A 26003-nucleotide genomic window follows, 5' to 3' on the forward strand; every position below is an offset into this window, starting at 1 on the left:
AAGTGTGTTTTGTTTGGCCCCAAACAACTCCCTCTCCCCCCTTTTTCCAGGGTCCTCAAGTCCTCCATGCCATTCTTGTCTAGTTTTCTTCTAAATTTCAATCCCTTACTGGGAGCCTTAGCCTTCTAGCCCCTGAAAGTTACACTCTGTCATTTCCGAGACCCCTTTAGGGTTATGGACTTTAGTGGATTCATGCGTTATTCCATCTAGGTAATTGTAGTAACAGGTAAGATAACTTGGACCTATTTTGTACCAGTGTTCTAAGTGCTTTTCAGGCATTAATTTATTTAATCATCAAATAAGACTACAAAGTGTGCAGATGGGTGTGCAGAAGCATAGAAGGGGTAAATAACTCTTCCAAGGTCATGCACATAGTAAATGTCTGGTCGAGGGTCTGGACCCAGCAATGGGGCTTAGAGCCAGGACTCTTAACCTCTGTGTCACACTGGGATCACACGTAGACAGCCTTTCTGGAGATGACCCCCTAACCCAAGAAGTGATCAGTCGTAAGCCAGCAGGGAAGACTTTGCCAGGACATGGGCTTCTCAGGCCTTTGAAATCCCACCTGCTCTGCTAGCATCCGGGGTCCGGAGGAGACACCCACAAAAGCTCCAATCTGCTGAGCGATGACTCACAGAGCCAAAGAGAATTCTAAAGAACAAGTTTCAAAAAAGGAAAGGATCTGAGCATCTCTGGGATACCCTCCGAGCACTGGCTAAAAGAAACTAATGCCAGTCATTTTCAATTTCAAGATTCAAGTTTTAGCAGAGATAGGGCTGAGTTTGGTCATGTACCTACTCCGTGGCCAGAGGAGGGCTGGGCCTGAGACTGACTGTCCAGCTGATGTACCTTCAGTGGGGTAGAGGTGGATTCCCCAAAACAAAAATGAGGTGCACTATGGGAACAAGAGAGAAGAGGTGAAGAGCAGGCCAAGTCACAGATAAGTATTACCTGGTTTGTGTCACCAGGTCGGCTGAGAAAGCTCTTTTCAGAGAAGAGAGGGAGAGAGATACCTAACTATTTATTCGTCATGAGTCCTCAGTCACCCATAAAGATAACAGCTAACACTCACACAGTCCTGCTCTTGTTCCAGTTTTACAGAAGAATAAAGAAACCGAGGCGCAGAGGAGCCCTTTGCCTGTGCCGTGAGGGCTGTAACTGGCAGAGGCAGGATCTGAACCCAGGCAGTCTGGCTCAGGAACTTGGGTTTCCCGCTACTCTGTTGCACTGCTCTTGCCAAACTTGGAGAGCCCCACTAGCCTGGCTTATAACTGTCTCAGTACCGTGGCTTCTGCTCTCACTGGAAGACCTTAGAGATATCATTTGTGATGTCTTTGCATTTCACAGGTCATTGGGGACTATCTTACGAATTATATTGTTTGATATCTTTCATAAAGCCCTCAACATGGTGCATTCCTCCCAGACCCAAAAGTAATGCACTGGGAAGGCAGGGAAGTGAACAGCCCAGAGTCAGGCTACCTCCGTCCTTTCCCAGCTCCACAGTGTATTGCCAGCATGACCTTGGTAGTCACTTAGCTTCCTCAAGCCTCAGTTTCCTCATCTGTGAAATGGGAATAGTAACAGCACCTTCCTCCTAAAGTTTTAATGAAGATTAAGTTAGTAATAACAGTTGCTAAGAGTATAGAACAGTTTGGGTACAAGGAAGCTTTCCATCTGTGTTAAATTTCATTAACAGTGTACTGTTTTCTTCCACTCTTAAGAGCTGTGTTTCCCTCTTTGCACTAATTGTCAAGCATCTCAAAGCTTATTTTTTTCTGCAATATTCTTTTGCTGGATTTTGCTTACTCCTTTCATTTTGTTTAATGATAAGAATTTTGGCCTTATGTTCTGTGCTTTTATTGTAAGCTACTTCTGACTTTTGGGAGGTGAGTGACTAAATACCTATGTGCGTAAGTGTATTTGTGTATACACACGGACACACACATACAGCACGCAAAGGCTTCCGAAGAGGACCTCCCTTCTCAGCCTGGCTTCTAAAGCCCCTGTCCTGTCTGGTGAGGTTTCTGTGCTGCTAATAGTGAGGTTCAGTGTGCTACTCAGTGAAATGCCACTGAGAACTCTTTTGAAATCATTTTTCCCCAAATGGTGCCCTTCAGATCTATGGTTTTGGTTTCAGGAACTTTGCTGCTACAATCCCACGGCCCTTCTCGGTTCGTTATGACCCATACACCCAAAGGATTGAGGTCTTGGACAATACCCAGCAACTTAAGATTTTGGCTGACTCCATCAATAGTAAGTAATTTATACCCTTTGAGGCCACTCTCCCATAAATACAGGATTGTGTTTTCTTACTTTCACCAGAGGAACAATAAGAATTGTATTAAATATTTAAGAAGAAAAGTATCTCCAGGTAAGCCATTGACTTATTGAGAGAGAAAAACTCGGCAAAGAAGCCAAAATTGCCTTGAATGTTCTTTCTTCTTTGACCTTCCTAGATTCCACCCCACCTCCTGCGATCACAGGGCCTTTCTGTCCTGACTTGTCACTGCCAGGTTCCTTTTTCTCCTTTGCATCTCCATTCCTTTTCCTCTAATTGTCCACTGGATCTTTTCTCTGACTGGAGTATCAGCCCCTAAGAGACAGGTTCAATCTACCTTATTAACCATACAGTACCCACAAATCCCTCTCTCAGAGCACTTACCGTTATATTTTTTGTAATTGCTTACTTGTCTGTCTCGCCAACTAGACCTGAGCTGAGGGGTATAGCAGGTTTGCTGTCAAATCCCCAGCATTTAGCCCTATTCCTAAAGATCATATTAGATTGAACAAATGCACAAAACCACCAAAGGACTGAGCCAAGAGGGAGAAAAATGTAAGCCAAGCAGGGGTTCCTACTTGTATAATGCTAACAACAGCCAAAGGGAAGATGGGTTTGAAATAGCCCTCTATCACCCTTCTGATGTTGCCTGAGGCAACTTCTGATACGCAGAGCTAGCCCATTATAGCCATTCCCCATTAGGCACGCTGCCTGCAGTCAGCCACTCTCGAAAAGCCCCAGGCTTCTCACCCCCACACATGCCGTCTTGGATACTCTGCTGGGATAGATCCGTTCACCAAGGAGTCCAGCCAAGGGCTCTGGAGGCTGGGATGTGAGACAGGAGGGTCAGGCCAAAGGTGTTTTCTCTCTTTTTCTCACTTCCCCGAGAAAACAAACATAACACCATAGGCTTTTGTTTATAAGGGAATTTTGAAAATCACAGAATAACAAATTTAGGAACTGAAGGGTCCTTAGAGCTATGTGACCTGATATTAGGCCCCATCACCCCTCTGTGCTTTTAGTTCCTCAGGATCTAGGAAGGGGTGAGGCATATCTGTCTCCAAGGTGCCTTCCTCTTCTTTGGAGAGGCTGTGTCCCTGTGGCCTCTTGGTGTGTGGGAAGTTCAGTGGTCTGAGCATCTAGGCTGAGCTACCTGCTTAGGCTGGGCCTTCTCAAACCTGGTGTGCATCAGAATTGCCTGGAGGGCTAGTTAAAGATTAACAGTCCTGAGTCATATCCCCAGAGCAAAGCCACTAACCTGGTGGTAAGACTTGGGAGTTTGTTTGTAGTAAGGCCCTAGGTGATTCTGACATAAGAGGCTTGTGTGAACCACACTTTTAGGTTCTACAGCTTAGCTCCGTGCAAGCAGCTGTGGATGGTCATGCGAAAGAGAAACAGAACAGCTAATGATTCCCTGGGGAGGAAACCATCAACGCCATCCCTGAGAAACAGCCTAGGGAAAGAGGAAGCCAATCACATTAACAGCCCTGGCACTTCCTAAACGAGGGATCACCTGTGCCAGGCAGCCCAAAGCTCCCACCCTAGCCAAGCTGGATGTTCCCTGAAGGTTGGGGAACCTACACCCTACTGAATCCCTCGTGTTTTACACACTGTGGACACTTGAAGGTTGTTTGTTCATGATAGGAGTGGCTCATCTGTTTGTTTTCCTTTGCAGGTGAAGTTGGAATCCTTTGCAGTGCTCTCCAGAAATTAAAGTGAAGCCATGAACAGAACCTGATGTGTCAACTGAGGATCTGTTGATAGAAACTCAATTACTTCTTTTATTTCATCTGAAAAAGTCTGAAAAGCAAGCCTTAGTTTGAAATGACAGCCTTAAATCCTTTTTAGAACAAAGTGGGGGGAAATCAACAAATAAATCAAAATAATCTGAAATGACAGCGTATTAATACGTACCCAAAAGCAGAGTGCTGGGTCTTTTAGGGTCACCTTTGATTTAGGGATGATAATCTATACTCTCAATTGAGTTAAAAATCAATAATCTGTCACATTTCATCAAAGTTAATTAAAATTTGGGACCTGCTTTCTTCAGCCTTCCTGAATACTTTTGTTACTTGGCCATAGAGAATGCCTAAAGGAGTATATATCACTCAATGTGAAACGCAAGTCTGTCAGAATTGAATTTCTGGATTTCATATAAATCTTAACCTACAAAGGTCATTTTCTATTTCAGTGAACTATAATTCTAATTGCTGCTTTGTTATCTTGCCTTTGTAGATCTTCTTTAATTCAGGAGCCTGTTAAAATACTTATAAACATTAAAGTTCATAGCATGGTATCAAAATATTTCTGTATGTTTTATTATAATCGTAAACACTGCTGTGGAAGGTACTAGAACTTTCCACCTGACTCCCACAACTTGCAGTGTCATTTTCCAACTCGTCAAGTGTGTTTGGGGACACATTTTGAAGACACTTAAAATGCAGAAGATGTTTATTAAAGGCCTGGCTGGTAGATATTCAGTAAGTATTCATTGAATGAATAAGGTTAATGCGTTATTAAATAGCAAATCCAAACAAAAGTGAGAATTTTAATTTTGTTTAAAAAACTTTAGTGGTTACAAAATTTTGCAGTTTCAGAAGTTTCTTGGAATGAAATATTCCTCCCAGTGCCATAGGAATATATTAGCTGGATAAGCTCGTGACATTAAAGATGATCAGAGTCTCAGAATCCCAACCCATTGCAGGGGCTTACTGTGATAATCTAAGCTAAGTCTGGATAGTCAACAGACTTTGACTTTTGTTGCTAGTGCATTTTACATGAATATGTGAATAGCTGAGAAACAGTGGAGAGAAAAACAATGTCTTAAGAGCTACGCTTTGAAATTCTCACACTACTTTACTATTTCATTTTGGAAATAGTTAAATCTTAAAGGATTTTTGTGAGGTAGGAGAAGATGGTGGAGTAGAAGGACGCTCGCAGGTCACCCTCTCCCACAAATACACCAAGACCCACATCTACAGACTCACTCAGCCAACCAGAGCACCTGCGGAACTCCGACAGAACATCGCCCTCTTCAAAAGATAAAGACGCCAAAAATCTGGTAGGAGAAAAGGAAAAAAGAAAGAACAAAAGGCAAAGCAGCGCTGGACGGGTCCCGCGGGGAGGGAGCAGCAAAGGAGGACTGGTGCTCGCTCGCTGGATCTCCCCTCTCCAACTGAGAGGCCAGCGGGACAGAGGGGGAGCCTCCGAGGCTCGGATCTGTACAGAGCAGCCCTTGACTAACAACTAAGTTAAACGGGCACAGAACGTCCCCCCGACACCAAGCCTGAGACGCCGGCCGGCAGCGGCGGGCAGGGCCAGGCTGCACAAGCAGGGCGGAGGACGGAAGTGGCTGCACGGAGGCAGCCCCGGGGGAACGCAAGGGGCTGCGCGCCGTGGCTGTGGGTGCACAGGTCAGAACAACCTGGGCCCTCCATAAAACAGCAAGGTTGACGTGCTCCCGGGGGAAGGGTGCACACCCCCATCTCTGAAAACCCGCGGAAAGTTTTCGGGGGAAGAGAGGCGGGGCGCAGGCACAGCCGCCATATCCTCCGCGCTGAGCACTCAGGCGGGGGCAGGGGCAAAACCTGCATCCGCACCGAAGGGCTTAGCAGCCTCAAAGGCCAGACTGAGACTGGCCTGCAGCCCAGGGCAGATAGGATCCTCCACCCTGGTCCCTCAGAGAACTTGCTCCACAAAGACAAACGAGGAGCTGGGTTCTGGCTCGGAGCAGGGACAAGGCTGTCCCTCGGTCTTCCCCGAGCCCACCCGCGGAGCGCCGACCAGGGCGGGGCGCGCAGCCGCACAGAGCAGCGGAGCTACCGGCGGCGGCGGCGCAGGTAGAGCGAGAGCGGCCCCTCGCCTTTCGGGCAGGAACACAGCCCCTGACCGGGGTGCTGGGAGGGGGCACGACCCGCCCTCCTACCCGGCCAGTCTGCAACATCTGGCTGCGGCATCCGGAGGGGCAGCGACCTGCCCGCCCACAGCAGAGGAGAGCTGCACCTGACCCAGTGTTGGGAGGAGGAGCTATCTACTTGCCGACAGGTGCTGGGAGCAGCACAGAAGAGGGCGCCAACGGAGGGCCTCTGAAAACTGCAAGCTGAGCTTCCAAAACAGGACAAAGACAGAAAGACTTCACATTAAAAGCACACAGACTCCAGGAGAACACGGACAAACACCCCCCCCCCCTTTTTTTTTAAATCTGTTTTTACCTGTTCTATTTTCTATTACTCTCTTAATTTTTACTTCTTAATTCATTTCTATTTCTCTTGGGTTTTGATGTCCTGTTATTGATTAGACACAGGTTTCAAATACATCTATTCATCCCCCCCCCTTTTTTTGTAAAGGTTTTAAAAGGACGTCTCAACATGATTAATACTCTGCTTCAACTCGCTCTTCTATTATTCATTATACACTGTTTTCAAACCCTCTTTCTCCCTTCTTTTAAAATTCTTTCTCTCTCTCTTATTTTTTTTTCTTTTTTTCCTAAGTTTTATTCCTAAATAGGTATTAGATAGATAAAATCCTTAAGGACCAAAATAAACAACTGCTACTTCATAAACCACAGTGCCAGAGAGGTATGAGCAAGATGAAGAAGCAGAAAAACCTTTCCCAATTAAAAGAACAAGAGAAATCCCCTGAAAGAAAGATCAACGAAATAGACATCGATAGCCTACTAGATCAAGATTTCAAAAAAGGAGTGATCATATTGCTGAAGGAATTAAAAGAGATAGTGTTTAGAGATATAAAATATGTCAACAATGAAATTGAAGCTATAAAGAAGAGCTAAGTAGAATGGGTAAACTCATTGACAGAGATGAGGAATGATCTAATAGCTGTGCAAAGCCGACTAGATAATGCAGAGGAACGAATTAGTGATCTAGAAGACAGGGCAATAGAAAGCACCCATTCAGAAGAACTACAAGATAAGCAAATAAAAAATAATGAAAATAGCATAAGGGACCTATGGGATAACATAAAGCGTCCCAATCTTCGCATAATAGGGGTCCCAGAAGGAGAAGAAAGATCAAAGGGGATTGAAAAGGTTTTTGAAGAAATCATGACTGAAAACTTCCCAAACTTAAAGAAGGAATCAGATATCCAAGTACAGGAAGCTCAGAGGGTCCCAAACAGGAAGAACCCAAATAGACCCACACCAAGACATATCATAATCAAGATGGCCAGAGTCAAGGATAAAGAAAGGATTCTAAAGGCAGCAAAAGAAAAGCAAAGAGTAAGTTACAAGGGAACCCCCATAAGGCTCTCAGCTGATTTCTCTACACAAACACTACAGGCCAGAAGGGAGTGGCAAGATATATTCAAAGCCCTGAATGAAAAAAAGATGCAGCCTAGGATCCTTTATCCAGCAAGGCTATCCTTTAGGATAGAAGGAGAAATAAAGAGTTTCACAGACAAAAAAAAGCTTCAGGAGTTTAGCAACACTAAACCCATGCTAAAAGAAATATTGAAAGGGCTATTCTAAATAGAAAAGCAGCAGGATGCTACAGAAATGAGAAACTCACAACTGGAAAGGTGATAACTCATGAATTACAAATAAAGTAAACATGAAATTATAAAAGAGGACATACAAATCACTGAGAGTGGGAGAGGGAGGCAGGGAAATATAGAATATCTTTTTCTTTCTTTTTTAAATTTTTTTAACAGGATGGGTTTGAGATCATGTTACTATCAGTTTAATAAAAACAGTTACAGTAATGGGTTAATAGATTTACAAAAAAAGGGTAACCACAAGCCAAAAATGTACAAAGGAGTCACAAAAATTAAATAAAATCCATGAAAATACAAAGGAAAATTACCAAACCACAAAAGGAAGAAGAAAGGAACAAAGAGGATATACCAATTCAACTGCAAAGATAAGTTCAAAATGGCAATAAACACACATCTATCATTAATTACTGTAAATGTTAATGGACTAAATGCTCCAGTCAAAAGACATAGAGTGGCAGACTGGATAATAAAGCAAGAACCTTCAATATGCTGCATACAAGAGACCCACTTTAGGGAGAAGGACACATATAGATTGAGAGTGAAAGGATGGAAAAGGATATTCCATGCAAATGGAAAAGCCAAAAAAGCAGGTGTTGCAGTACTGATTTCAGACAAAATAGACTTTAAAACAAAGGCCATAAAGAAAGATAAAGAAGGACATTTTATAATGATTAAAGGAGTGATACAAGATAAGGACATTACACTCGTTAATATATATGCACCCAATATAGGAGCACCTAAGTACACACAAGAATTAATAACAGAGATAAAGGGGGATATTGATGGGAATACAATCATAGTTGGAGATTTTAACACTGCATTAACAACACTAGACAGATCTTCCAGACAGAAAATAAACAAGGCAACAGAGAAATTAAATACTACAATAGAAAAACTAGATTTGGTGGATATTTTCAGAGCATTACACCCCCAAAAAATAGGATATACATTCTTTTCAAGTGCACATGGAACATTTTCCAGGATCGATCATGTACTTGGGCACAAAAGAAACCTCAACAATTTTAAGAAGACAGAAATTATCTCAAGCATCTTTACTGACCACAATGCCATGAAACTGGAAATCAACAACAGAGAAACAAAGGAGAAAAAAAGGAAAGCATGAAGATTAAACAATATGTTATTGAAAAAACAATGGATCAATGAGGAAATCAAAGCTGAAATTAAAAAATACCTTGAGACAAAGGATAATGAAAGCACAACCATTCAAAACCTATGGGACACAGCAAAGGCAGTGCTAAGAGGGAAGTTTATAGCGATACAGGCCTTCCTCAAAAAAGAAGAACAATCTCAAATAAACAATTTAACCCACCACCTGAATGAATTAGAAAAAGAAGAACAAAAAGCCCCAAAAAGCAGCAGAAGGAAGGAAATAATAAAGATCAGAGGGGAATTAAATACAATAGAGATTAACAAGACCACAGAAAAAAATCAACCAAACCAAAAGCTGGTTTTTTGAAAAAGTAAATAAAATCAACAAACCTCTGGCCAAACTCACAAAGAAGAAAAAAAAGAGAGCACAAATTAGCAAAATAAGAAAGGAAAATGGAGAAATTACAACAAACAAAATAGAAATACAGAATATCATACGAGAATATTATGAAAAACTATATGGAACCAAACTGGATAACCTAGAGGAGATGGACAAGTTTCTGGAAACATACTGTCCACCAAAACTGAATCAAGAAGAATCTGAACACTTGAACAATCCGATCACTAGAAAGGAAATAGAAATAGCAATTAAAAACCTCCCTACAAATAAAAGTCCAAGACCGGACGGCTTCACCGGGGAATTCTACCAAACATACAAAGAAGAACTCATACCAGTCCTTCTCAAACTCTTCCAGACGATTGAGAAGGAGGGAATACTCCCAAACTCATTCTATGAAGCCACCATCACCCTGATACCAAAACCAGGCAAAGACACTACAAAAAAAGAGAATTATAGGCCAATATCACTGATGAACATAGACGCCAAAATCCTCACCAAAATTTTAGCAAATAGAATCCAACAACACATAAAAAAGATTATACATCATGACCAAGTGGGGTTCATCCCAGGGACACAAGGCTGGTTCAACATACGCAAATCAATCAATGTAATACATCACATCAACAAGAGAAAGGACAAAAACCACATGATCATCTCAATCGATGCAGAAAAAGCATTTGATAAAATTCAACACCCATTTATGATAAAAACTCTCGCCAAAGTGGGTATAGGGGGAACATATCTCAACATAATAAAAGCTATATATGACAAACCTACAGCCAGCATAGTACTCAACGGTGAAAAACTCAAAAGCTTCCCACTAAAATCTGGGACAAGACAAGGATGCCCACTATCACCACTCCTATTCAACATAGTCCTGGAAGTCCTAGCCACAGAAGTCAGGCAAGAGGAAGAAATAAAAGGGATCCAAATTGGAAAAGAAGAGGTAAAAGTGTCATTATATGCTGATGACATGTTACTATATATAGAAAACCCTAAAAGGTCCACACAAAAGCTACTAGAGCTGATTGAAGAATTCAGCAAGGTAGCAGGTTACAAAATTAACGTTCAAAAATCAGTTGCATTTCTTTACACTAACGATAAATCAACAGAAGAAGAAAGTAAAGAAATAATCCCCTTTAAAATAGCACCCAAAGTAATAAAATATCTGGGAATAAATCTAACCAAGGAGGTGAAAGAATTATACACAGAAAACTATAAACCATTGATGAAGGAAATTAAAGAAGACTTTAAAAAATGGAAAGATATTCCATGCTCTTGGATTGGAAGAATCAATATTGTTAAAATGGTCACACTGCCCAAGGCAATCTACAGATTTAATGCAATCCCTATCCAATTACCCAGGACATATTTCACAGAACTAGAACAAATCATAATAAAATTTATATGGAACCACAAAAGACCTAGAATTGCCAAAGCATTACTGAAGAGAAAGAAAGAGGCTGGAGGAATAACTCTCCCAGACTTCAGACAATACTATAGAGCTACAGTCATCAAGACAGCATGGTATTGGTACCAAAAAAGACATATAGACCAATGGAACAGAATAGAGAGCCCAGAAATGAACCCACAAACTTTTGGTCAACTCATCTTCGACAAAGGAGGCAAGAATATACAATGGAATAAAGACAGTCTCTTCAGCAAATGGTGTTGGGAAAACTGGACAGCAGCATGTAAAACAATGAAGCTAGAACACTCCCTTACACCATATACAAAAATCAACTCAAAATGGATTAAAGACTTAAACATAAGACAAGATACAATAAACCTCCTAGAGGAAAACATAGGCAAAACATTATCTGACATACATCTCAAAAATTTTCTCCTAGAAGAAATAAAAGCAAGAATAAACAAATGGGACCTAATGAAACTTACAAGCTTCTGCACAGCAAAGGAAACCAGAAGTAAAACAAGAAGAAAACCTACGGAATGGGAGAAAATTTTTGCAAGTGAAACCGACAAAGGCTTGATCTCCAGAATATATAAGCAGCTCATACGACTCAATAAGAAAAAAATAAACAACCCAATCCAAAAATGGGCAGAAGACCTAAACAAGCAATTCTCCAAGGAAGACATACAAATGATCAAAAAGCACATGAAAAAATGCTCAATATCACTAATTATCAGAGAAATGCAAATCAAAACTACAATGAGGTATCACCTCACACCAGTCACAATGGCCATCATTCAAAAATCCACAAATGACAAATGCTGGAGAGGCTGTGGAGAAAGGGGAACCCTCCTACACTGCTGGTGGGAATGCAGTTTGGTGCAGCCACTATGGAAAACAGTGTGGAGATTCCTCAAAAGACTAGGAATAGACTTACCATATGACCCAGGAATCCCACTCCTGGGTTTGTATCCAGAAGGAAATCTACTTCAGGATGACACCTGCACCCCAGTGTTCATAGCAGCACTATTTACAATAGCCAAAACAAGGAAACAGCCTAAATGTCCATCAACAGGTGACTGGATAAAGAAGAGGTGGTATATTTATACAATGGAATACTACTCAGCCATAAAAACCGACAACATAATGCCATTTGCAGCAACATGGATGCTCCTGGAGAATGTCATTCTAAGTGAAGTAAGCCAGAAAGAGAAAGAAAAATACCATATGAGATCGCTCATATGTGGAATCTAAAAAACAAAAACAAAAACAAACAAACAAAAACAAAGCGTAAATACAGGACATAAATAGACTCACAGACAGAGAATACAGACTTGTGGTTACTGGGGGGTGGAGGGTGGGAAGGGATACCCTGGTATTTCAAAATTGTTGAATAGATAAACAAGATTACACTGTATAGCACAGGGAAATATACACAAAATGTTATGATAACTCACAGAGAAAAAAATGTGACAATGAGTGTGTATATGTCCATGAATGACTGAAAAATTGTGCTTAACACTGGAATTTGACACATTGTAAAATGATTATAAATCAATAAAAAATGTTAAAAAAAATTAAAGGATTTTTGTAGTATTTCTTCAAGTGTGATTCTCAGTTGTATCATCATCAAAAGTAAATCCTAGGCACCATCCCAGCTCTACCCAACTAGAATATCTGGGGATGGGGCACAGAGACCTGCGTGTTAAAGCACCCCGAGTGATTCTTTCATGCCCGGCCACGTCTACTGGGTACATCAAGTTTAAGAAAACCTGACTTCTGGAGGTCAGTTCTGCCACTTGCCAATTACTTCACGTTGCATAAATCACGTCCCCTCTTTGGACCTCGGTTTTACTCTAACAATGAGGGAGTTAAACTGGATGAATCAAGATCCCTTCCAGCCTTGAAATACAATTCAAATGTGCTAACACATGTCTTTAAACAGTTGTCCCTAATCCACTAATAGTGTGCAATAATACCCTCATAAGTATGTCAGCTGGGTGGAAAGAGCAGTTTGGTCTGAATATGTCTGAGGTTTCATTGCTTTGAAGCTGGGATGCTTTCTGTCTGTATGTTTCCTCATGCCTTTGAAGAACCCACTGACATGCACTGACTCTAAAAGTGAAAGGAGTCTTTTTCTCTGGTGTTCCTCTCGAGCCCAAACACTCTGCAAAGGGATTATTTTGATAAATGCTTCTTTACTTCACATCAAATGTAAATTAGAGAATTTCTTGACTTTGGAACTGAAATATTATACAGTATTTTAGACTGGATATTTTATTTTATAGTGATTTTTAGTCCTACTGAAGATAATTTAGTGTGTTCGAAGTCAAGTTTAGGTTTAGGTTATAATTTTGGCAGGAAGAAATTACATACTGAATGGAAGATAATCTCTGAAATTTTCATGTGTTACTCAGTACTTAGCTCTTTTTATCTGGATATAAAAGCTACAGCAGTGGGAGTCAGTACATTTCCATGTACTAGTATCATTATCTTTTTAATATATATGAAATGAGCAGTTTTTACAGAAACAATAGTAATGTTTTACTGACAAATAATCTTGCTATATCCAAACAAAAGAAACATATGTAAGAATACTGAAACTGTGTATGTTTAGCATTTAGTAAGTTTCTTAAAGGAGGAAACCAAATTTTTAATTCTAGATTTCTAAGTTATATCATTTAGTTGTGCTCCAAAGAATCTAACACTAAAATGTCAGCTTCATAAAAACAAAAACCTTGACTATCTCCTTCACCTCTGAAAGCCTTAGCATGTAGCACATGGTAGGTGCTCACTTCACTACTCCTTACAATTTTTTTCTGAATGAGCTGAATCACAGAGTGTGTAGTGAAGATTGTCTCTCACAAGTAAACCATTTTGCAAGGAAAAAATGAGAAACAACTACACTTGCAGTTTTCCCTTTTAAAAACATGAAAAATTTACATTTTAGTCTAAGTTATGATTTTTTTTTAAGAAAGATATTATCCCTCGTTTAGACTCGATTATGGCTAGATAGCTTGTATTTACACTGCTTCAACAACAGCCGACATATGGAGGTGCTTAATAAGTGTCAATTAATAAAGGGGACAAAATTGCATCAAATAAACTTCTCAGTTATCCACAGTGGGCCTGAAATGGTCAGAAAGCAATGAGCGACTTGCCTAAAAATTGCAAAATATCACAGAGGAGACAAAATAAGAAAGCTTATTTAAAAGTGGACTTTGCAAAGGAAAAAATGTGGTCAAAGCTCTCTCTTCCCAGTGGAATGTGTACCTACACACACACACACACACACACAAATACACAGGCCTTTTTAATAGCTTTCCTGTTCAGTTTCAAAAACTATAAACAGTAGTAGATTTGATACATGCTAAAAATAGGCCTCGTAGTTTCTGTGCCTTGAAGTTTTTCCTCATTTATAATCTTATTTTCAACTCTACCAGCTTCAAGGCACAATTTATCTTCTCATCTGAAGTAAGCACAGTTCCTTTAAAGAACAAGCCCAGAGTGATAAGCAATTGCAGTGAAGACTGATTCCAGCCTTCCAAGGGTATATAAAACTCTCCTCTATAACATCATTCACAATTGTTCAGCGTTACTCTTTTAAAAATACTTGTTTTGTATATTTCTTGCACCTTGTTTCTTTTATGGCAACAATCTCTAAGTAATAGAAAATTTATGAAACATTTTCATTTTTCATAAAATGAAAAAGACAAGAATATATGCTTCTCTGAGAGATGAACTTAAGTCTCCCAGGAGACGGAGATGTTACTGCAGGAAGCATAATAACCTACTTACATTCAGGTTTGCCTAAATGGATAAAAGATGAAAGGCAATTGGCTTGAACTGCAGTCTGTATTTTCCCTCAGATCATTCCTAGGAAGGAGGTAATGCCCAAAGAGAGTAAGTGGCTCAGTCTCTTGTCCTCGAGGTTACTAAAATCAATGCATACTTTGGATGCCTGTGGTTTATTCCTCCCAGCAGCAAATTAAGGAATATCTATTAAAGAAGAAATAAACTTAGTCCTCTCTAAGACCTCTTTTTCCTAAAGGTTCTCAAAGAAATGTCAGCTGTATCCTGTCCTTTTCTGCAATCACCTTTCAACTGGAGAGGGTGGTAGCAAAAGGCTGATTTCCACTTGTAAGTGGTCAGAGGAGAGTGGAGGAGTGAACGGGAATGTACATTCCTTTGTGTTTTTGAGCTCCTCCCTTATGTCTCTCTTTTCAAAAGTGTGGCCCTTGGATTTCTTTGAAAAGTCATTCATTCTTTCTCTGTGTCTCTCATGCACACACACCATTCCTTTGACCTCTAAGAGACCTTGTACAAAATGAATTGGGGCTGAGTTAAGGACTCTGCCAACAAAGGCACATAGAACATATCTGGGGAAGAACATATTTTAAATCTGTTTCTTAGAGAGCCTCCAGCCATTGGCACCACCCAGGAATAGAGAATTAGCCTGGAACAACAGTATTACTTGCAAAGGGGTAACTAGGAAGGTTTTCAAGCTCCTCCATTGTCCAAATGCTCCTCATGGCCACCAGCCCTAAAGCTGTGGAGCCCGATGAGCTCCATTTCTTTGACCTAAAAAAAAATTAAACTTTAAGAGTGCAGAAGGAGGAAGCAGAGCCTTTCCCAAACTTTCCATTCCCAGAATGTCCTTGGGGAAGGCAAGGAGACAAGAGGCTCCTTGCAGAGTCGCTCTTGGGGAAAAAAAAATCGTTTCCCAGCACAGAGGGCAATCTGGGACAACAAAACGGCGGTTTTATGACAGTGAAGCACCAGAGGCTGGAGCAGAGGGAGAGGGGAGAGAGGACCAGACTACTTGTGCCTCCCGAGTTTCTCAGCACCGCGGACAGCACCTACGCCCAGCATGGGTACTACCAGCGTGGAAAAGACGGAAGTCTACCCTTTTACAAAGCAAGAGTTAGGCGAGGGAAAGAGTTGAGAGGGAGTTGGTGCAAACATCAAAAGGTATGACTCTGATGATTGTTTTGCTCTCTACAAACTTTGAATAAATTTTGACTGGGTAAAGAAAAGGTAGAATGGACAAATGTGACGTAGTCCCCTTGATGACAATGTCCCATGTCCTTTACACAGATGAAAGTAAGGTACCATGTCTTGTTAGTGATGCACTGCCACACAATATTATTTGAGATTGGAGAACGTAGCATCTTACAATAGCACTGCTCTGGCAATCCGATTCAAAAGTCAGTTTTTCCATCAAGAGGAACTACTTGGACAGTCCCTTAATCTCCTTGAGTCTCAATTTCATCCTCTGTAAAATGAGGAAGAGGCATGCCTACCTCATAAAATTGTAACAAAAATCAAATAACATATTGTGTGTTTAGCTGCCTCTCAATCACTTCCGGTCGCGTCTAGAAATTTTAAATGTTTATTATGCTGGTATAAAGCACAAATGAACTCCTGTGAGCACAGGCTGTGATTATTATGGTTGTCCTGGTCTATCAACATGATCTCAACTGATCCCCTTTTCCAAAGAGTTGGACATCTGTGAGGGGGCCCCACACAAAGACCTTTTGCCTTCCATTTGAGGAAAGAGTTTGACTAATGCAGAATTTAAACCTTACCACACAGTGCAAATCTATATACACATATACATTAAAGTCACGAGCAATAAAATACTGAAATGTGCATCAACATGAAGTTAAAATTGTATTTTGAAAAAGATAACTTTGAAGACTAAAATGGAAATTTCCTGTTTGAAGCTGAAGATAATAGACCTTCACTCCCTTAATCCCATTCCTGACATTCCTGCACTGTTGTGTGTTCTCTTTTTCCTTCTGGAGCTATGGCATTACCAACACAGTTTTAAATCATAACCTCCAAAAATCCAGCATTCACTCTGCTGCTAATGACACTTCTTTCTGCTGGGAATATCATGTTGTGCCCATTCTATAAAATGCTTAACATCAATGAAATTGACTTGAAAATCATCATTCTCAAGATATGTCGTTCTCCTGAGGAACCACCACAAGAAAACATGTCTTCACTTTGCTGCCCAACTTTAAGGTCGCCTTGGGACCTGAGAATTAGCAGGCTTTTTGTTTTTCGAGGGACAGGAAGTAGAGAATGATTTTTAAAATAAAAGTACTTGGTACCGTAGTCAAGCCACTTCCCCTCTGAACATTTCACTCCAAAACTAACCCAAGAAAGGGCCAATGTAGAGGGCCAAGTGTAAATAACAATTCTTGCAAAACAGAATAGAACAAACTACTCCCTCAACAATGTGGATATTACAGGAAAGCATCCTGTTCTTCTAAGATGATTGCTCCATCTCCACTCATTAAAGGATTATAGAATAAATGTCTCCAAAATCTGCCATTGGCTGTATACTTTGACAGTGGGAAGACAGAATCAACCAATACACAAAGCTTTAAAATGCAATGTGTTGCACTTTTCAGGTTTAAGTCAAGGAGTATTTATCTGACTATCTACTTGCTGCTCACCTCGGGACCAGGTGCTTTAAAATGACTGAGAGGGTAATGCTGCAGCACCTGCCTTTGTGGCTCCTCCGCGCACGGAGCTGGTTTAGCTGATATGTTTCCACCTCCACATCACCCCATTCCCTGACCTCCTTTTCTCTTCCCTTCCAGGAGCTCTCCTAACTTAAACGGCGCGCTTTCCATGTTTCAGTCCTGACTCAAATTCAGCTCAGATGGAACCGCAAAACACATGCTCCATTTTTAAGAGGTTCAAATCTCACTAATCCAAAGTTCCAGTTTCTATTTGAAGAAAAGTTATATCCCCTCAGCATACATACCAGGGCAGTGGGTTTAAAGCCAATCCCAGACGCAGCTTATCCTGCAATTTCCAGGACCCAGTCTGGCGGCTTGGGGATCCCAAGTAAAGCAGGAAATGACCACGTGGCTATGCAGCCCCCCCCCCCCCCCCCGCTTTTACGCCAGGGCAGGGAAAGGAGCTGGAGGGGGAATAGATTCCGGGAGGGGGCAGGGTGAGAGGGTGGAAATCATCAACATAATTAAAGTCTTTTAAGTTCAAAAGGGGAGATAGCACAGATGGGGAACTTGGAAAGAAACTTTCAGGTTCGCCTAGACAACTGACACACGCTTGAGAGGGTGCGGAAACGCGGCACTCAGACTTTAATTAGCCCAGCTGCAAACAATTAATTAAAACCAATTCCCGTGCCACAGCCCCAGACTCCTTCATCCATTTTAGTGGAGGATGGGCGGGCTGCTATTGGCCTTAAATATCCACGTGTTGACATCGGGCAGGACCATGGATAGCTGCCACCCCAGGTCCTTCTGCCCTCCCAGCCCTGGCAGGCTCCAGTTCCTCCCGGGAGGACCAGGACTGTGGCTGCCAGAATCCGCCTCCTCTTGCTCTGCTCCCTCCCTACCCACCCCTGTGAGACTGCTGGGAGCCAGGAGTCCGACCTTGAGCTAAGTGCCCCTACGAAGGGTCAGAGCCAGAGAGCCAAGAAAGAGGCGCCCCATGAGTTCCGAGGTCCGCACCTCTAGGAGTTCAACTTCAGCGCGGAAAGGCAAGTACCCAGGGAGATGACAGAGGGAGAAGGCTGCCACAGGACTCAGGAAGAGGACAGGGCGGAGGTAACCTTGCTTTTCTCCCTGAGGGCAGCTGGCTAGTCGAAGGCAGCCCTAGCCATCAAGGTTCTCCTTCCCTTCTAAGTGAGGGAAAGGAGAGAAGCCTCTGCATCTTGGAGCTGAGATTTCCTAGGAGGGTAAGCTCAATCACTCTGTTTCCCACAACCTATCTCCAGTCCCTCTTAATGTGGCTCTTTGTGGGGAGGGGTGGCCAGATGTGGAATTCTCTCACCCATAGCTGCCTATCTCAGTGTCCTCATTTCCTCAACCACTATGTGGTCTCCACACTCCCCACACTGCCTCTCTTTCCAGATCTGACACTCTGCAAGTCCTGCAGAAAGAGCTGAGAGGAAGGTTGGGTTACCAGGGCCCAGCTGGGGGTTGAGGTCTAGGGGTTCTTGCCTTTTGTTGGAAGGTAATGTGAGATCCTTCTGCTTCAGTTTGGTCTCTTCTGCTGGCTTTCATTCTAAGTGTAGCAGCAGAGCTCAAGGAGAAAAAGTCTTCCTGTTCCTCCAAGACTGAAGAAGCTTTCCACAGATACAGCCTTTGTTCAAGAAGCTGGAGCTTTCTTTGTGTGGGAAGCACAGGAGCCATATTTCATTCAACTGAGCAACACCTTCTAAGGCTTTGGTTTGTGTGAACCACAAAAGGACTGAGGGCTGGCCCGGGAGACAGTGGTCAGGGTGGAAGGCTGGACCTGTGAGGAGGTAGGAGGGTGGAGACAGTGGAGGAGGGAGAGAAGATGCCTACCAGGTTCTCTTCCTAGTTGGGTAGCTGAACAGGCATGCAGACATACCATTGCCTTTAGGTATTTATAATTTAAATTATTGCTATTGGTTGTGGGCATCTAAACTAGAATCAGAAGCAGGAAGTGTCGGTGGAAGGGAGTCTGTGAATCTGAAAAGCAAATATTCAGTTCATTTGTATCTGAACAGTTCAAGGAGGGGAAATCCTAACCATCTGGCTCCTTCAGGCAAGTACTAGGTGCTCTAACAAGACATGAATTGGGGAGTGTAAAATAATACACCAATATGATTTCTGTAGTACTTTTTGTACTAGCAAATATTTTGAAATAAGCCAAATGTCCATCAGTAAGAGACTGTTCAGATAAATATAATCTATGTACTGGCATATTGTACAAGGGTTCAAAATAAAATGAGGTAAATCTGTAAATACTGACTATCAGGGACATCTAGGAGGTGTGGCTAAGTGGGGAAAAAGTATGATCACATTTTCATTAAAAAAAAAAACACCTGTCGATGTGTGTGTGTGTATATATACACACTTGGTCTATAGGTGTATTTTTATGATCACAGAGTAAAAAAGGCTGGTGAGCACCACAGTGCTGATGGTGGTTACTACTGGGGCTGGGATAGGGTAGGGGTCAGAGACTGCTCTCATTCTTTATCTTATTTACTGGTTTTAAGAGAAGAAAAATGATGTGATTAAAGATAATTTCAATTTTAGATAATAAATGAATTCCACTGAAATGAAGAAAACAAGTATATGAAGATGTCAATTACTAATACATCGCTTCTTTTTAGTCCTTTGAATGTCTAGAATCCAAACCCACACCCAAGGCTAAAGGTGCTTTATCCCAGCTGGAAATTTACATGAATATGACATTCTAAGTCCAGTGTCAGCTTGTCTATTGATGTCTTAAAACAAGAGCTCAGGAACATGCACATTCACTCAGGCTTATCATTGCATCTCCCTATTTAAACTTTCTGAGTCAAAACTGAGTAGAGATGCCATTTCCCTATGGATTGGCTGCAGTAACTAACTGTCTCATTTTACAGATAGTTCCTGGAATTGCCAAGTGCCACAGCTACTCAAAACTTGGTTTTTGTAAATCTTTCTGACTACGAAGACAGCAGAACAGTGATTAAGCAAGGGAGTTGAAGTCAGATTGAACCTCGGGTTTTCCCATTCACTGAATATATGGCCTCAAGCAAATCATTATCACTGTGCTTCTGTTCCCTCATCAGTAAGGTGGGAGTATAACGGTAAATGCCTCACAGGCTTGATAAGAATATTAAGTAAGATTAACCTGTGAAGAGCTTAGGAGAGTGCTAAGTGTCAGCAGTAATTATCATTACCTCTGCCTAGAAAAACACTAATCAAAGGAGAATGGAAATCTGTGTGTGGGTCACACAACACAGTGATATGGGTTCGTAAAGAATTACCGGAGACGGGGAGAAAAGTTGAGGAAAGTTTAATATGCTGTTCTAGGCAACAGTGGACCACTCAGAGGAGAGGTGCATGTGTGAGCGCCAAGAGTGGGCGTGCAGCGGGAGGGGGCTGTGCGCACAAGGGGTAGGGGCTGCGTGATCAGTTCATGCACAGGTGCCTGACAGTTGTAAGATCTGTCTGGGATTTCTCTGAACAATACGTTTCACGACTTTGACAAGGGTAGGATGTGAAGCCTGTCCACCTAGGGTATTGTGAGACTGGCTACTTCCTGGGGTGATGAGTTTTGTTAGGATCACACATCAAGAGATGTTTTTATTCTGCAGAAATGCAGGTATGTGGAGAGTCCTGTGGTAGGGAGTGGGGGTTTAGGTGTCAATGGCTACAAGCACACAGAAAGCCCAAGGGTAGGAGTTTTATGACTCCAGAGAGTGCAAGCCGGCTCCACAACCTCTTAGTTTCAACTTAGATTTTTTTTTTCTGGATTAAAAATTCCCTGCGTAGCCAGCGGGGTGGAGCTAGACAAACGGAAATTGGTTAAGGAGTCTGGAGCTAGTTTGCCTACTTACATGGAATGAGATAATGAGTCAGACCCTGTGGAGTCAACTCCTGGCTTTACCATCTATCAGCTATTTTGCAAATAAGCAATTTTGTTACTTCTCTGTACTTTTTGTTAACAACAAAATGACAACAATAATGCCCACTTTATACAGTAGCTGTGGTAATTCAGTGAATCTAAGCATTAAGTGTTAGCTGCTACATGTCTCCCGCACTCTAAAAGCAAAATTGCTTCAGATGCTGTCAGTGACCCACCCTTTGCCCTTTCCACCTTAAGTTTGGGAAGGCTGACTTTCAACTGCTACCTCCTGCATTTCCCTTCCTGAAAGTTTTATCTGGATTCTAGGGCACTTTGCCTGTCCTAATGGTAGAACAAAAGTGCCTAGAAATTAATAATCCCCATCGGCCTTCTACCAATGACCAATAAGAATCGACAGAGGATTAAATATATATATGTGTGTGTGTGGTGTGGTATACACACACACACACACACACACCCCACACATACTGGCTCTCAGAGTTTCCTCAGTGAGATTAAGCTCAGTTGTCCACAATAAAAGCTGCTTGATAACACACTCTATTATTATTGCCTTTCCTTCCCCAACTCTCTCTCCTTACTGTCTACCTTCAGTTCCTAAAGAAACTATTTGCAATAGAATCCTTTTCTCAGTTTCTGCTTCTGGGAGAACCTAAAGTAAGACAAACAGTCCACGGTATATGGTACACAGTGTTTCAGTGCTGATTATGAGTTGGCATGTGTTGCTCATATAAGCTGCTGTGTGATTTTCTTCCAACATTGCCATTTGTAGGCCTTATCCTATGAAATAATTGCTCTCTCTTAACTCACATATCTTCATTTCTATTTCCTAAAATTGCTTGGATTCCAAAGAAAATATAAGATTTTGATGACTGCCACTACCTGGTTACCAAACATGGGCCCACTCTGGATCACTCTCACTCTGTCTGAAATCCATTCCACAGCTTACCATTTACATTCTCCAAAGTTCCAGAATTGGTCCCCAGGCAGGTTTTTCATCTGCCCTGAGAATATATACCATCATTGTCACTGTCACACAGGAATGTGACAGGCAGACCCCTATCTCTTCTAATAATATGACTGGAAGTAGGAATATGGATTTATGCCCATGTGAATGTACTGCAAAAACTCTAACCCCAAACATACAGACAAAGGGAAACTGAACTCTCTTGTTCATGAGTATTTTGGAAAGAACAATTCCACACTGTAAAGTTGGTAGCCTGGAGTCAGACAGGCTGGGTTTTCATCCCGGCTCTTCCACCACTAGCCGTGTAACCTTGAGAAATTTATTCAGTCTTGCTAAACTTCGGCTTTCCTCATTTGCAAACTAAGGATAATCATACATACATACATACCTCACAGGGTTTTATTTTAGCAATTAAATGTATTAATACATGGTAAGTATCTAACACAATGACATACAGTGTCTAAGAAATATTAGCCCTCGTTTTAACTGTTAATAATGAAAACATTCTGTAGAGGAATCATAAAGAACCACGTAGTATACAGCGACTTTATAGAATCTGGATGCTGGCATGAGACCACAGACATCCTGCAACACAGCAATCCTCTAGCTCAGGTAAGGGGAGGTAACATTCTACTGGACACACAACTGGCTTCAGCAAGCAGTGATAGATACGATTGTTGGTACTGGCGTCACTGCTGTTGGAACTACAGGCAAAAGGGAGAGCTACTTGTGGGAAGACATTAAGCCTATAGGTCAGGGCAGAGCCTACTCACTTCCCCCAGCCAATGGCCACAGGTGACACCTAACACCAGCTGAAGAAAGGAGATCATTTCTCTTCTCCAGGTCAAGAATGTGGACAGAGGCCTATCCACCATGGAAGGGGAGGTGGGGCTTCTGGGTGCAGTCTGCCTGAGGGAAAAGTGGGTTTCATGAGTGTGGCACTGAGATGGAAGTGCCATAGAAACAGAGAAGGGAGCATGGCTTCTGCCTCGACACATTCTGTAGATACCCTGATTGGCTGGCTGATCAGTTCCCAGGATAGAATGAGTATCCAGGGTATGCAGGTCTCCTTGCTGATGGAACACACAGTGGCATTTGCTCTAGACATTTCTGCCCCTTATGGCCCAAGCCCCACACTGGAGGTCCTATTCAGAGTGAACTGCTGGAATTATTTCAGAAATTTTAACCCAAGCAAAGCTACACTGCCCCACGGCCTATCTTACCACAGTATTGCTCTCTAAAGAAACATCATTCCCACGGCAAAGAAGCACTGTGGAGCAATTTAATTCTTTACTGAAATCTTTGAAAATGGCATCTAAAGGAAATTCTATTCCTTTTCTTGCAGCCAAATACTCTGACAGTCCACAAATTTCTCTCCTTTCTCTCTCCTGTACTTAGTATCTCTCAAACCTACAGCCCATGAAGCTTTTCTTTCTCTCTCTCTGTCTACCTCCCTCTCTCCTTCTGCCCCCCTGGCTCTAAAGGTAACAGTGCTATGGTTCAGAGCAAAGTCTCTGGAATCAGACTGACTAGCTTCGAACCCTAGCCCTGGCACTGTTTGTCTGTGGCCCTGGAAAAGTCACCTAATGATATGAGTTGACATATACTGACTTGTGCCTTGTGCCAGGTGGGGTTTAAGTAGCTTGCCCGAGGTCACGTTGCTAAGTCGGCGACAGAGGCGGGACCTGAGCTCGGGCAGCTTGACCCCGAAGCCCGCACTCTTGGAGGCTATGCTATCCTGCTAGGCTATGCCTTAGTTTTTTCATTTTTAAAATGGGGATAATAATACCTCTTTATGACAGGGAAGGCAATGTACTGGTGAGCGGTAAAGCTGTAAATACATTCATTTCCTCAACTGAAGTTCAGAGAGGCTAAGTTACTTTCCTAATAGTCACATCAGTAAATTGCTAAAGCAGGCTGGATTTAAATTCAAATTTGTACTACCTCCAGACGAGGCATTCAAACCCATACTCAGCCATCTGCAAATGACGTGATGCTGATCGTGTTTCTCTACCTCCATGGGCCTCAGTTTCCTCATCTTTAAATTAAAGGATAATAATGCCTGTCCTGCCCACCTCACAAAGCTGGAGTAAGAATAAAAATCAAATATGACAATGCAACTGGCAGACCTTCAAATGGCATGGAAATGTAAGTTAGCTTTCCCCTAAATGGCACACAGCTGAGAAATGAACAAACTTTAGTGGACACCACGCACAGCAGAATTACCCAAGGACTCTATAATTCTGTCTCCTGGGAGATCTGTTAAGTAGACTCACTGAGGAGAGGACAGCGGATGGCTGCCGAGGTACCTGGGGGCTATAGAAGCTATAGGAGAATTGGTGAGTCACCCCTGCTGCACATTTGAGGATGGGAGAAGAATCTGTTTTTACTGAAACAATACTGTTCTTCAAAGAGGTTATTCATGGAGAAGAAGGAAGCTTCAACAGTTGGGCTCATGGAAAACCCAGCCACCTACACATCCAGTCTTCCCTCATCCTCTGTCCTAACAGCAGCACTAGGATTGCCTCCTCTTAGGGAGCAGGTCGCCTCAGTCATTTCTTCAACAAAGATTTGTTGATTACCTACTATGTGCCAGACACTATTCCAAAGAATACAAGCAACTTTCCTGCTTTTGTGGAGTCTGCATCCTGATATACAGGTAGGGAGGCAGAAGGGGAGACACAAAATAAAGAAATAAAGAATAAAATTATTTTGTGTGATAAGGGCTATGAAGAGACTAAACATCTGATTGTTCATTAATTTCTGATGATAGATCACTACATACTTTTGGCAAATAATCTGAAGGTGTTCAAATAACTGAAGGACATTAGTCCTATAAACATTCATAGTCTCACTTGCTCATGTATGTCAGTAAGGTTTCTCAGCACCTACAACTATAAAAAATCTGTAAAACACACAAATAGAATCACTACTGGTTCCTGACTCATTCCAGCAGTAAGTAAAGTCTGTATAAACTAACAGAGGTTAAAAGAAAATCTCCATTTTTCTAATTAATAAATGCAGTTCCAATTAAAGTGAACGTTTGTGGTTTTTAACTATATAAACTGTGTACTAATAATATTTGTACATTTTACTCAATCCAAAAGGAATATTTTAACCCTTAGGAGCTTAGAGTCACAGGAAATATTTTAAAACCATATTTACTTTTAATGTGTATTCATATTTTTATTGCAAAGGTCAATACAATGCTTTAAGAAATGAAGTATATTTCAGGGGGATAAAATCCTGCATGTAACATGGAACAGAAATAGGATTTTTTTTTAAAAAGGGAGATATAAATCTTATAACTATTAGCAAAGTGCTTATTCACATATTTTGAATGGATTACAGGGAACACCAAATTACAATGGAATTCAGATTTCATTGGATACCTGTAGAAGTAGAGTTTACAGTTTTATTTTAAATGTCAATATTTTAATACACTAGGAATTATATTCTTTGAAACATATGAAACAAAATTTTCAGGTAATAATAAGTTAAAAAAATATAAGGGGTATATGGTTTTATAAAATTCTTTTAGGGAGTACATGAGATAAAATTTGAGTAATGTGTCTGTGATCTGCAGGCTGCACTATATTCAGTGGCCCCTAGATGGAGTCTGTTCTCTATTCCTCTTCAAGGACAATTTGGAAGTGTGGAGAACCGTCATTTGCATTGATTGCCCCATAAATTATTAGAAAGGCCCTGGATGGGAAGTTCCCTGAAAGGGAAATGTGGCACAGTGGAAATATCACTAGATCTAACGTGAGTCCTGAGTGTTCTCCTAACTAGCTCTTTGGCTCTCTGAACCACAGTTTCTCCATTTGAAATATGAGCATGAGAAAACCTTCCCTCCCTAATCCACAGTGTGGTTGAATATAGTGATAAAGAACACAGCCCCTGGCATTTGACTGCCTGGGTTCAAACTCCAGCTTTGCCGCTTACCAGCTGGGTGACCTGG

General features: G+C 41.7%; 1 protein-coding gene and 1 long non-coding RNA gene across 2 annotated transcripts in view; one reads left to right on the forward strand and one right to left on the reverse strand.

Annotated features, from left to right (window-relative positions):
• Positions 1 to 4582, forward strand: part of PAH (phenylalanine hydroxylase) — a 63476-nt gene extending 58894 nt beyond the window's left edge. The window contains exons 12-13 of the mRNA XM_006195317.3: positions 2138 to 2253; positions 3954 to 4582. Coding sequence (XP_006195379.1) covers positions 2138 to 2253; positions 3954 to 3997 — 160 coding nt within the window. The 3' untranslated portion in view covers positions 3998 to 4582. The remainder of the gene's footprint in view (positions 1 to 2137; positions 2254 to 3953) is intronic.
• The window catches only part of LOC116667695, a 299877-nt gene that overhangs the window by 70213 nt on the left and 203661 nt on the right, over positions 1 to 26003 (reverse strand). The gene's annotated exons all lie outside the window — the stretch shown is intronic.

This window comes from Camelus ferus, chromosome 12, assembly GCF_009834535.1.
Source record: "Camelus ferus isolate YT-003-E chromosome 12, BCGSAC_Cfer_1.0, whole genome shotgun sequence".
NCBI classification, from domain to species: domain Eukaryota; kingdom Metazoa; phylum Chordata; class Mammalia; order Artiodactyla; family Camelidae; genus Camelus; species Camelus ferus.